The sequence below is a fragment of the Quercus robur genome, chromosome 9 (assembly GCF_932294415.1).
Source record: "Quercus robur chromosome 9, dhQueRobu3.1, whole genome shotgun sequence".
Lineage (NCBI taxonomy): Eukaryota > Viridiplantae > Streptophyta > Magnoliopsida > Fagales > Fagaceae > Quercus > Quercus robur.
The window spans coordinates 43,880,592-43,893,659 of record NC_065542.1 but is presented as its reverse complement, the minus strand read 5'-3'; the positions used below and the strand labels follow the sequence as shown (position 1 = coordinate 43,893,659).

General features: G+C 35.6%; 1 protein-coding gene across 3 annotated transcripts; it reads left to right on the top strand.

The window, feature by feature from the left end:
• The first annotated feature begins 643 nt into the window (after nt 1–643).
• Nucleotides 644–12,386, top strand: LOC126698567 (protein PHOSPHATE STARVATION RESPONSE 1-like). 3 transcript variants are annotated; one of them, XM_050395885.1, is made up of 9 exons: nt 644–868; nt 5,343–5,421; nt 6,603–7,236; nt 7,339–7,549; nt 7,633–7,709; nt 7,825–7,864; nt 8,982–9,036; nt 10,724–10,793; nt 11,615–12,386. In XM_050395885.1, exons 3-9 carry the CDS (start codon nt 6,610–6,612, stop codon nt 11,975–11,977), a joined length of 1,443 nt encoding a protein of 480 aa, XP_050251842.1. In that variant the 5' UTR covers nt 644–868; nt 5,343–5,421; nt 6,603–6,609; the 3' UTR covers nt 11,978–12,386. The 3 variants fall into 3 exon arrangements, with proteins under 3 accessions (XP_050251842.1, XP_050251843.1, XP_050251844.1); XM_050395886.1 differs by lacking the exon at nt 644–868 and adding an exon at nt 982–1,002; XM_050395887.1 differs by lacking the exon at nt 644–868 and adding an exon at nt 2,069–2,087.
• Nucleotides 12,387–13,068: the final 682 nt, after the last annotated feature.

The following is a 13,068-nucleotide window of genomic DNA, read 5'->3' as shown; positions in this document are numbered from 1 at the left end:
TGCTTATGTTTTTGTTAAATTTTTTACTTCTACCAAATATTTAAAACAACAATACTTTTTTTCTCAAAAAAAAAAAAAAAAAACAACAATACTTTTGAGTTTCCATGCATCACAATAATAATACTAATTTATAGAAAAAAAAATTCTTTTAAAAAGAGTGTGAGCACACGAGCCTATTATTGATTATATTAAAAATAAACTGGTGTCTTAACCGGATAATAACCAACAATTATTTTGGATTAAACATTATACCTTGAAATTCTGTGTCTACATGAGGGCTTGGAAAGTCCACAATGTCACATCTTGACATGTGTCCAGCCAAAATTCCCATGGACCATGTTTATTGTGTGAGAAGCAAAGACCCAAAAAAAAAGCCGAAGAAGAGAAAAATCCAATGTACAATTTGACCCCTCAGTGCCCTTGTTAGCTTTATAAGCAAATGAGAGAACATTTTTCTAATCATATGGTGCAAACGGCAACTCCTAAGCCCCACGTGCACCCCATCAGATATTTCATCGCCCACCAATCACAAACCTCCAAATGTAGGACCCACACCAATACTATTCCTTGGCACTATTCACACGCGCTGTAATGGCGCGTGGTCTATCCACTGTTCCCTTATATTGTAGAGGCGAGTGGACAATACTATAGGCCCCAAAGAGAGAGAGAGAGAGAGAGAGAGCTAAGCGCACTCGTCAGTCGTCACCATTCACTTCTTCCTTTCGAGCACGCCGGTGACGGAACTTAAAAACACCCGCCTGTCACTACAGCACTATCTCCATCGCGCTCAGCAAAAAATTTTCTTCATTTTCGATTCGATTCTGAGACTTTCGCTATCAATCTTTTCGAGCTATCTATGAATTTTTAGGTACGAATTCGATATACCCATTTGATCATTTTGTTCAAATTATGCATTTTTTTTTTTTTGGGGTTAAATTTGAATTTTATGTTGGTGGGTACTGTATAATTTGGGATACCCATTTGGAGTTTATTTCCAGTTTGGTATGTATATATATATTTTTTTCAATCTGTGGGGTGCAAATTGAATTGGGTTCTCTCTCTTTAGTCTTTTCCGTGGATATTTGATGTTGTTTTGGTTTTTTGATACATGTAATGGCGTATTAGCTCTATAATTTTGATGCATATGTATTGGTTTGTTATGTGGGGATTGATTTGCATGTGGGGTAGTGTCTATTTTTTGTGAATTTCAGGTTTTTGGTGGAATTTGGTGTAGTGGCGATATTTGATTCTTGGAGCCAGTTACCACTTATTTTGTTGGTTTTTCTTTTGGTTGGTTGACGTATCTATGGTAGCTTATGATAGAGCCAGTTACCACTTATTTTGTTGGTTTTTCTTTTGGTTGGTTGACGTATCTATGGTAGCTTATGATAGAGCTAAGGGTGGCCCTGTTAAAAGTAAGTGGTGATAGCTTTTGTGAATGATTAAGTTGAGGGATTGGCTGGATAAGGTGGAATGTTTGACTAGATGTTATGTTTGGCCTACCAGAAATTTGTGAATTGGGGTGGGGAGGCTAACCTGAATAGTGCTTTACCTATTTATATATATATATATATATATATATATATATATATAGACTGGCTAGTGCTTTAATGATGATCTATAATATGAAGTTTTGGTTGTATATGTTTAGGAAGTGTGATATCATATCATTGTCTTTTGCTCATGGATTAGTGTTAGTGAATAGGATGTAATAGCATGTTACAGCTTTACTAGGGTTGCCAGTCTTGAGATTTTTATGTGAACCATTTCATGTAAAGCCAGCTTTAATGGCTTTGCTTGGTGTTATATACAAAGCTGATTCTGGAAATGGCATTGGTAATATACTGTTGCAGCACTAGAATCATTGATACGGTACCTCATTCAATACAAGGAAATCACTTCATTTTATTCCCCTTTTAGATAATCCAAATGAATCAATATGTGTAACTTATACTTCAAGGATCAATGGAGTAGTCCTAAGTATTCTTTGTTCAGGAAAAGGTGTTATTGTCCTCGAGATAGGTTTTAGTTAGTGCAGGCATTGATTTTGTGGCAGAATTAGCACTTTGCAAGACTTGCCAAATAAGGTAGCTGCTGTTCTCTACAATTTTCCATCAAGAAGTTTTATAATGACAATTCCTATTTTATCCTCTATTTTCTTATTTGTAGGTCTTGGGAGATTCGAGTAAGATGATAATGATTATTGAATATGTAGTGCTGTGATGGTTGTTTGATGCATTGTCATGATTGTTCTAATTTTCTGATCTGGGTTTTGCTGTTTTAATCGTGGTTAAATCCTCCATGGTTAATGTACAGTATTATGACAGTTGACCTTTATTCTTGTTGCATTATGTGCAAGGTACATTAATTAAAGAAATCATGAAAATATTTTGAACTTTAATTTGTTCAATGCGTTATATTAACTTATTCCCACCTGTTTCTCACCATATCGGGGTGATTCTTTTGCTTTTTCTCCAAGAAATGGAGGAGTTCTTGGATAATGCTTCCTTGTGATAAATGTTCGAGACTAATGATGAAGGTAAATGTTACCTACTAGGTGGAAGAAGATTTTATTTGACTATTTTGCATTTTTCAAGGCCTAAGGACTTGGTGAATATAAAATGTGATCCTTCATTGGAGTAAGCAAAAGTGATTGTGGCAAGGCTAAGGCAACTCCATATGGATTATTTATTAATACCCTAGATATCATAGTTTGGCATGCTTGGGTTCCTTCTATTAGGGCATGGTTGATTTGGGATTAGTGTCTTATTAAATGTCCTGCATCCTGAGCTTTTCATTAGGCTATTATCCATTTGAGAAAAGCTTGAATGCAACCTTCATTAATCTCATTCCAAAAAACTGCAGTAGTAGAAGTTAGGGACTTTTGGCCTATTAGTCTTGTTGGGGGTTTATAAAATAATTGCTAAAGTTTTGGCTACTCAACTACACACGGTCATGGGAGATATAATTTCAGCTTCAAGAATGCTTTTGTTCTAAATAGGCAGATTCTCGACCCTGTACTTAGTGCTGATGAATGCCTTGACAGTAGATTGAAGATTAGTCTACCAGGGTTACCTTGTAAACTAGATGTTGAGAAGGCTTTTTACCATGTAAACTAGGGCTTTCTTCTAAATTTGCTAGAGCGTAGTGGTTTCTCTAATAAGTGGAGGAGATGGATTTTCTTTTGTCTATCTATTGTTTGTTTTTCCATTCTTATTAATGGTTCTCCATGTGGTTTTTTCGAGAGCTCCAGAGGGTTGAGACAAGGCGATCCTTTGTCTCCTTTGTTATTTGTTTTGGTCATGGAAGCTCTTGGAAGAATGTTGGATAAAGCTGTCTATGAAGGTCGCATTTTAGGTTTTCATGTGGGTGATTTAGAGGGAAGATCTTTGGTGGTGTCTCATCTCGTTTTTGCTGATGACACTCTAATTTTTTGTGATGATGACCTTGATTAGATTTTGATTCTTTGTATGATGCTTATTTGGTTTGAGACCGTTTCTGGTCTAAAAATAAATTTGGGTAAGTCAGAATTGGTACATGTGGGAGTGGTTCATAATATTGAGTTATTGTTGAATGTCCTTGGCTGTAAGCAAGGTACTTTCCTAAGGAAATATTTGGGTCTTATTTTGGGTGCAAAATTCAAGGATAAGACAATATGGAACCCGATTCTAGAGAAGGTGGAAAGGAGATTAGTGGGATGGAAACATTCGTACTTATCCAAGGAAGGTAGAGTCAATTTAATTAAAAGTAATCTATCAAATTTACCTACTTATTTTCTCTCTTTATTTCCTATCCTTGCTTTTGTGGCTAACTGAATTTCAAAACTTCAATGGAATTTCTTATAGGTGGTCTAGGGGATGAACTCTAGAGGTGAAATATGGATGTGTATGGGGTGGCTGGTGTATTGGTTCAGTTTCTGGTCCCTATGGTGTTAGTTTGTGGAAAAATATTATACAGGGATGGTCTTCTTTGTCTCATTATATTCTATATGAAATTGGTGATGGTTGAGGGTGAAGTTTTGGCGAGACTGATGGTATGGGGAGACCCCTCTTGCTGTTAGTTATCCAGAATTATTTAGAATTTGCCAAGATAAGGAGACAAGTGTGGTTGAGCTTATGAAGTTCACTAATGTGGTCCTTCATTCGGATGTAAGTTTCTTTAGGGTTGCTAATGATTGGGAATTGGAGGTTGTGTCGAGCTTCATGGATACCATATATGTTTTTTCTGTAAGGGGGATTGGGGAGGATGAAATGAGCTGGAAACCAGATAGAAATAAGGGGTTTATGGTTAGTGCTTATTATTGTCTTTTCGTGGGCTCTAATGATTTTAGTTTCCCTTGGAAAAGCATATGGAAGCAGAAGATCCATTCTTGAGTGGCTTTCTTTGTCTGGAATGTTGCTTTGGGGAAATGTCTGACGATTGACAATTTAAAAAAAAGGAAGGTTTGGATTTTGGATTGGTGTTATTTGTGCAAGTGTAATGGTGAATTGGTTGACCTTTTTTTACTTCATTGTCCAGTGGATTTCTGGTCTATGGTTTTGGGTTTATTTGGAGTAAGTTGGGTTATGCCAATCCATTGTGGGGCTCCTTGCTTGTAGGCAAGGTCGGTTTGGTCGTCATCGAAATGGTCATATATGGATGCTTGTTCCCCATTGTTTGATGTGGTGTCTTTGGAGGGAAATAAATAGTAGGTGTTTTGAAGATAATGAGAGATCCATATCAGACCTCAAGTTAATTTTCTTTTGAACCTTATTGTATTGGTTGTCTGCTTTACGAAACCAATCATTTTCTTCTTTTCTTGATTTATGTAATTTTTGTACTTGATTTGTTGACCCCTTTACACTCCCTATGTACTAGGGCATCCCGTTTTTTATATCAATAAATTTTATTACTTAACAAAAAATATACGAAGGATCATCAAGCATGCTTGGTGAAGTGACTAAAGTCTGTCCTAGAATATTCATGAGTGCCAGAATCTGATCTAGAGTTTAAACTTCAGACCAAACACATTTGTTCATGTGAGATGATGAGGTGTATGATAATTAATTTTCTTTCCACTCATAGTTTCATGGGAGCTGATCTCATATATATTGTTTATGTACGTATCTCTGTATATTTTTATGTATGTACATATGTATATTGTTTATGTATGTATCTCTGTATATTTTTTATGTACGTACATATGTATTTATATAATCTTGGGGTTGTATGTGAATTATGTGATTGCGCCTTATTTAGGTTTCATGGAAAGCTTCTCATCTTCTTCTCCACCAAGAAATACTTGTTACAGCATGCTTCCATTTGGTTAGAAGTTTACATTAATGTTCTACTTCTGTTTGCAGATGTAAAACTTGATGTCATTTTCGTTGGTGTGGATATTGAGAACAAGCAACCAGGGTGGTTTCTGTAGCTTTTCAGTTGGTGAGTATTAATAGCGTAATAGGGTGGACAGCCCATACTAAGTTAATAGTGTAAAAGTTAATCTATCTAATATAATATATAAAAGTTGAAGCTTAGAGAAAGTGTAGCCCTAGCATTCTTAGATTTGTATGCCACATGACTAGGCTAATAATACACCATTGTGCTAGCTTAATTAATAATACAGTTATTTTAAATAATAAATACTAACACCAAACTAAAAGAAAATCATATATGTATTAATTGTAATATTCCACTACCAACATAATCTAAAACAAAGTTTAACAAAAAACAACAGAAAATAATATCTACTTTGACTTCTATAAATTAAAAAAAAAAAAAAATGAGAGACCTGAAAATCAGAAGATACTAAAACCCAATAAACAACCTATACCGAAGGAAATTTTGTTAGAAATTCCATGTGAAATCACTACAAATTGTAGTAAACCACCCAAATTGGAGATATATCCAAGTGTCAAATTTATTAATAGGTGTGTATAATTTTATAGAATTCAAAAGCATCTTACATTTTTAATTGATTTCATGGAATTTTACACCCTTAACAACTGAAAAATATGTAAGGTGCTTGTTTTGAGTTTGATTCACATTTTAGGGCTAGCATTTTTTTGCAAAAACACATCAACAAATTCAACAACAGGGAAAAGAAACAACTTTAATTGGATATGACGTATTATAGAAATGGACTATACTGATTCAGATTATGTATATAAACAATTGATAGTCACTGTGAAAGTTCAACAACAGTATTCAGATTTTGTGAACAAGAGACAATAACATGTATGTTTTGTTTATATAGTTTGCAAGTGAATAAAGCATGAAGAGAGAGAGAGAGAGAGAGAGAGAGAGTTTTAGATGGGTCTTCATTCTTATAATCAATACTTATTTGCAATTTATATTGTAAATTTGTACTAGGTACAATTTTTGCTGTTATAAAACTAAAGAAATTTACAATTCAATTCAGTAATATATGAAAACTTGATTAATGAAATTAACTAATCTTTTTCTACATTTTTTTATATATAAAAAGTAATTACAATGAAAATTCAATTAAATATAACCAAATTTTTTCCTGTAAAAGAAAAATAAATAAATGTACTGAAGCAAAGTGTGGTTATAAGCTGGTTGATTTAATAACTGACACACTCTTTCTTTTCTGATTTAAGGAAAAAAATGGAGGCACGCCCTGCCTTATCCTTTCAAAGGCCAGGTGCAAAGCAGCTTAGTAGCATGGGGATGTCTGGAGCACTGTCTTCATCTTTACCAGTACTTCCAACCCCTTTGGAAGAAACATATCCCAAATTACCAGACTCTCAACAGGTTTCCATGGAAAGAGAACTTGTAACAAGGCCTCTCAACCATGCAAGTCATTTATCCTCCAACAGTAGCGTAGTTGGTCACATGTTTTCATCATCCTCAGGATTTTCAACAGATCTTCATTACTCATCTCTTTCAACCCATGAAAAGCATTCAAGACACAGTCCTTTTATTTCTCAGTCATCAACTAATGCGGCATCTTTGCCAATAACACATTCTTCGGGATCTCTCCAATCTACAGCATCAGATTATGCCAAAGAAAACAGTGCTTCCTGGCAAACTGATTCACTTTCAAGTTTTCTTGATTTTCCTGTAAATACCCCTATCGAGAATAGTCAGGTAGAAAGCAGTAGTTGTAATGCTGCACTAGCATCTGAGGAATTTACTAAATGGGCTGACCAGCTAATCGCCGATGACGATGCTTTAGCTTCTAATTGGAATGAGCTTCTTGGTGATACCAGTGTTACAGATTTGGAACCAAAGGTTCGGTCCTTGTAAGATGTCATGATTAATATTAGTCCATTAGTAAAAATGGGTAGCTTTTAGTATGATTAATTATGAAACATTTTGGGTTTGTTTCTTTAGATGGTATTCCCGGTGTCCAAATCATCTCCATATTTTCAAGCACACCAGTCCCAAGTTCCTCTGCAGCTTCCTGCTACTTCTGGAGAAATTCGTGCTGTTGCTAACCCCACTTCCTTGGCAAATAGTGCCCCAGCCAAGCCACGCATGCGTTGGACACCAGAACTTCATGAAGCCTTTGTGGAGGCTGTCAATCTCCTTGGTGGTAGTGAACGTATGTAACTCTCATGCCCTAACTGTGGTCTTTGCCTTAAGTATGAAAGTTTCTCATCAATTTATTTATTGCTCATTTTACAGGTGCTACTCCAAAGGGTGTGCTGAAGCTCATGAAAGTTGAAGGGTTGACCATCTATCATGTGAAAAGCCATTTGCAGGTATTTATGCTTGACTTCTTTTAACTTTAGATTAGCTTTCTACTGAAATACTGTGTGAGCATGCATTTGCGTGTGTTTTTACTTTTAACTGGAGATCTTGCTCCATGAACTGCAGAAATATAGGACAGCCAGATACAGGCCAGAGTCGTCAGAAGGTATATAATAAGTACCAATGTGTCTGTGTGTGTGAGTGCGTATGTGCGGCATGCGTGTGTACAGGCACACTCTATGCATGTATCTGTTCTGTTTTTGGATATATTTGTTCTGCCTTCTTTACTCCTTGCTCTATCAAATCCTTTCTGTTTGTATGTTTTCCTTTGCTGGGAAGAACAGGGGTGAGATGATAACTTCATTATATTAGCTCCTTTCTGATTGAGTGTTTTCTTTTGCTGGGAAGAAGGTGGCTGGGATGTTTAAGTACGCATTTTGGCCTCCCAATTAACTCTAAATCAAATTTCATCTCTTTCTGTTATAAGTGTAAGGTGGAGCGTGAGGTCTTGGTTTCAAGACCTACTGACTGCATGTATGCCTTACCAGTAATACTAGTAGTAAAAAAAAGTATTCATTTTGCCCTCTCTTTATGTTTTCATGGAAATTTAAGATTCTAAAAGTAGGAAATGTTTTAGGAAGAGGCTTTTTAAAAACATTTTTTACCTGAATGTCTGTGTTATGTCATTGGTGCTTCTGCATGTTGTGAAAGAAAAGACAGACAGAAAGTAGTGTAATTTTTGACAGAATTGGTCATCCCAAATATGCAATGGGACTTATTTTTAACATCTGGAGAATTATAAATTTGTAATTAGCATTTTGGCAGAATATTGTGTACTTTAGCTCTAGATGGTGTGGGCTTAAGTACCATTCCCAAAATCTTATGTCATTCTCTTTGTAGTTTGTTATGTTCAGTTACCATCAAATGAACAAGTCTTACTCATTTCTCAACTCAACCCAACTAATTCTTAAATCCCAATTAAATAGGGTCAGTCTCTTAATTGTTTCCCACTCACGTTGAAATGTTTCTCACTCCATTTTTTTTTTTTTTTTTGTGGGAGTAACACATATTGACTTCTGTCAATGAAGGCACTGTCTTTGATTAAAACAAGCAGCTATAAATATCTTCTTACTAATCCTTTCTGGCTTTGTTGGTTTTCCCTAGCTTTGGCTTATGCTAGTTTATTGCAGATGTTTTTGGCACAGAGATGATGACTTGTTTTACTATTTACATATTAGATGTAAAGGATTTAATATAATGGCTTGTTAAATTTCAATATGCAGGATCATCAGAGAAAAAATTGTCTCCAATTGAAGAAATGTCTCTTGACTTGAAAACGTAAGTCAATTTATTAAAACCTGGAAATTCTATTTTATCATGTGGTATGTTACCTTTATTCTTGGGCTTGGAGTATTGCATAATCTAGTCTAGTTTGAGAAATTTATTGCAACATGTAAGTACACCTTGGATTGCTTTATACTACTTACTATGTTAATAGGCATTTTGCAATTAGATGAGACACTGCAATGGTATTACTTGGAAATTCTCATTTTTTATAGGATTTTTTAAGTAAGAATAAAAACTTCTTTTTAGATAGGGTTTATTAATTATTATTATTATTAAGTAATAAAAACTTCTATTAAAAGATAACATAATGTATACGTCCTTTTTTTTTAGGAAATGGTGAAATTCAAAATATTTTAGGCTGCAAACCTTTAAGACATCTAAGGCTCTGCTAATAGTAAACATTGACCTAGAACCCTAAGATGATGGATCTAGAAATTGACAATGATCAAATGTAGTTATACTGTTCATATTACTTATGAAAAATATTTATTTAAAAAGCACAAAAAAGGAGGGTGCAACTGTAGTAAATGGAAACTATACAAAAGAGCCAAAAAGAAAGAAAAGACAAGGTACAAGAGTTTTATAGAGATTTAAGAAGAATTTCAATTGTACTGAAAAATGTCCTTTCCCTCAAAAGTGTGCCTAGTCCTTTCTCTCCAAAGAGTCCACATTAAGCACAAAGGGATTGACCTTCAAATTTCTTCACTAGTATGCTTTCCAAAATACCCCTTCCAACATGATCAATGATCCACTACTGAGCCCGGCATCACCCAACTTTCCCCAGAGAGGCTTAGCCCTACTGTCCACATCTCTAGAGCTATTGAACAATGAAGAAACACATACAACACCAATCCCTCAGAACTATGTCATGTCTCCATAAATTATCAGTTAGAATTTTCTCCAAAGCTGTGATCCAAGTGAAGAATGCAATCCCCAGGCGGAGCTTCTACCCTCCATATGCTTCTCTAAGGTCATTCCTTGATCACAACACCTTGTAATAGCCTTTGACCCGAAAACCCTTCGTTTTTGAAGGAAGCCAAACCATTCTATCTACTCCATCCTGTCTGAGTCTGATAGAATATAAATCCTTCAAGAAATTATCCAATGATTCAACTTTCCAATCTTGAATTACTCTTAGGAATGAAAGATACCAATGAGTACTTTCATTAGCCCTCTCCATGTAATCTATCACTCTTTGTTGCATGTCTGTCTGTCTCTAGCAATCAGAGGTAGTTTTTATACCAATTCATGTTATGCTTTAAGTTGTGTCATCAATAAGTTTTCATAAATTTTCTTCAGTGATTCTACTTTTTGGTGAGGGTAAGATTGCATGTTCAATTACACTAGCCAGCTGTGGCACTTTTTCAGACTGAAGTCAGCCATAGCTGAACTTGCTTGTAACTTCTACTGCAACTTTAGCCCCTTGAACGTGTTCTGAGCAGTCACTATTGGCAATCATTCATGATTGTTCTCTCCTGCCAATTAACCTTAAAATAGTTGGTTGATCAAACTATGTAAACGAGTGAAACAGCCTTACAAAAAAGGATTAAAAAAATCCACAAAAAGTGGCTTTGTTAGCCAGACAGATGGTTATGGGCTACCATGATGGGTTAAGATCTGTAAAATTATTATGCTCAATTTATTTTGATATCTGAACTATGTTCTGTTTGGATAACAGGGGTATTGAGATTACTGAAGCTCTGCGAATGCAGATGGAAGTTCAGAAAAGGCTGCACGAACAGCTTGAGGTATGAAATGTTTCCTGAGAAAAGGATTTCATTTTCAATTTATATTGGAAATCTGTTTCCTGTTTAGGTCAGCTTTACTTTGCCTTTGCAGCCATCTATGGCAGTGTGAAAAAAGTGACATGGTACGAGAGATCTTCTTATGCCCCTGTTTAGCACTGTTGGCATTGCTCAACATGGTTGGAGCATGTGACCTTTAAATATAAAATATAAATTTTTTCTTTTATCTAAGTGGTCTCTTTTCTACTAAATTATACAGGAATTGCACCTCATTGTTGTTTTCCAATATACTTAATTCCTGGTTTTCTGTATCTGTAGTTTGTGGTGTAATATTATATCTCTAACTTCTGAGCAGATTCAAAGAAATCTACAATTGCGAGTAGAAGAACAAAGAAGGTATATGGGGTTAGTGTTGACACTAGGTAATCTGTGTATCAGGGGTATATTAGATTGCTGGGACTTGTTGGCACTGGGAAATACTAATTTAACTGACCTGGGAAAAGTTGCTGCTGCATTGTTTGTCTAGAAATTAGGTCTCTTTGCAACATTTAGTTTGCAATTTTACTGGCCACTGCTATAATTTTGGTTGCTGGATTGCTTTTGCTCGTTGAATTAAGGATGAAAGCATAAGGTGTTCTTGTGAACATTCATAACTACAAATATTTCAGGTTGTGCTGAGCATGTGCAGACATATGTATCTCAGCTTTAGTCCCCTCCCCCACCTTTTATTATTATTATTATTATTTTTTTTTTCTTCCTTATATTGCTGGTTTGCTGTATCTGTAGTTTCTGGTTTAATATCGATATCTCTAACTCCTGAGCAGATTCAAAGGAATCTACAATTGCGAATAGAAGAACAGGGACGGTATCTCCAAAAGATGTTTGAGAAGCAATGCCAGTCTGGTGTTGACAAGCTGAAGACATCAGCAACCACTTTGGAGAACCCCTCAACTCCATCATTGGATACAGTCCAAGAGTCCCCTGCCAAAAGTGAACTGGATGCCTCTCAGGTAGACCATGGTAAAACAGGAACTGATCCAGTCAATGCCAACACTGCATTGGAAGACAGTTCACAGGAGCTGGGTGGAAAGCATAAGGTATCCGAAGCCAACGATCCAGAGAACTCCGAGCCAGATGCTTGTGAGTCTAGTTCCCAACCCTCAAAGCGTCCAAGAACAGAGGAGTAAATTACATTGTCTGCCAAATCTGCATTGGACTGACAAGGCCATAGTGATTATTGGAAGAGTTCATTGTTTGAGTGAGAGACATAGCTGACCGATGGATAGAGCTTTGGACTGGGATCTCTCTTGTCTTTTTATTGTCATATATTCTCAAGGATGATTAGCGTTTGAAGTTAAGTTTTGATCATAATGTTCTTCAACCTTCTTAATTGCACTCTTTGAGTTAAGCGAGGATGAGGATGCATAAAGAATTGTTGAGAGAACCCCTGCTAATTATGCCTGCATAGGACTCTATTTGTAGTAAAAAGACATTATCCTTAATTTTAAGCTGTCAACAATCATGTTACTGCCAAACAATATATATCTCATGATTTATACCACAATGCTCGGTGGCGTGTTCATTTTGACCAGTCAATCATTCAAGGCTTTCTTATTTTCAGAAGATGTAGTTTTTGCTTAATCAACATAAGATGTGGGTTCAGATATGCAAGCATGGATGCCATACAAACCATTTAGTCTATAAGCAAGTGGTTGTGTAGTTAGGGTGGACAAATCGACTAAATTGGTTAAGGCACTAGCCACTTTAAAGATAGAAAATGATCGACCAACCTATTTCATCATACAATATATGTAGCTTTAAAGAGACATTTGTTAGTGTTGAACAAGTTTAGAGGGTGTTACATTTTTTTGTTTTTTTGGGTTGAGAAAAAGAGGGTGTCAGGCTTCTCATTGACTCATTGGCATTTCACTATCATGATAAGAACTGCATTAGTAAAAAATGTGGAATGTTTGTACTCAGTACAAATCTAATGAAACAGACACGAATATTTAAAGTGGTTTCCAAATGGAGAACCGGTGCCTCACATGAGTGACGTGAATTGAGATGCTTAATGCATTAATGTAAAAAGAAAGAAAGATGCATTATGGTCTCTGAATCATAGTAGTTCTGTCTGGTCTCATTCTGGAATGGATGGAATCCAGTGGTTATGGTGAAAAAGATGAGTTTGTATGAATTACTAAAATCCAGTGGTTATGGATTGGTGTTAGGGATATTAGAAATTTTATTACATAGAACTTACAAATTGACAGGTTATCAA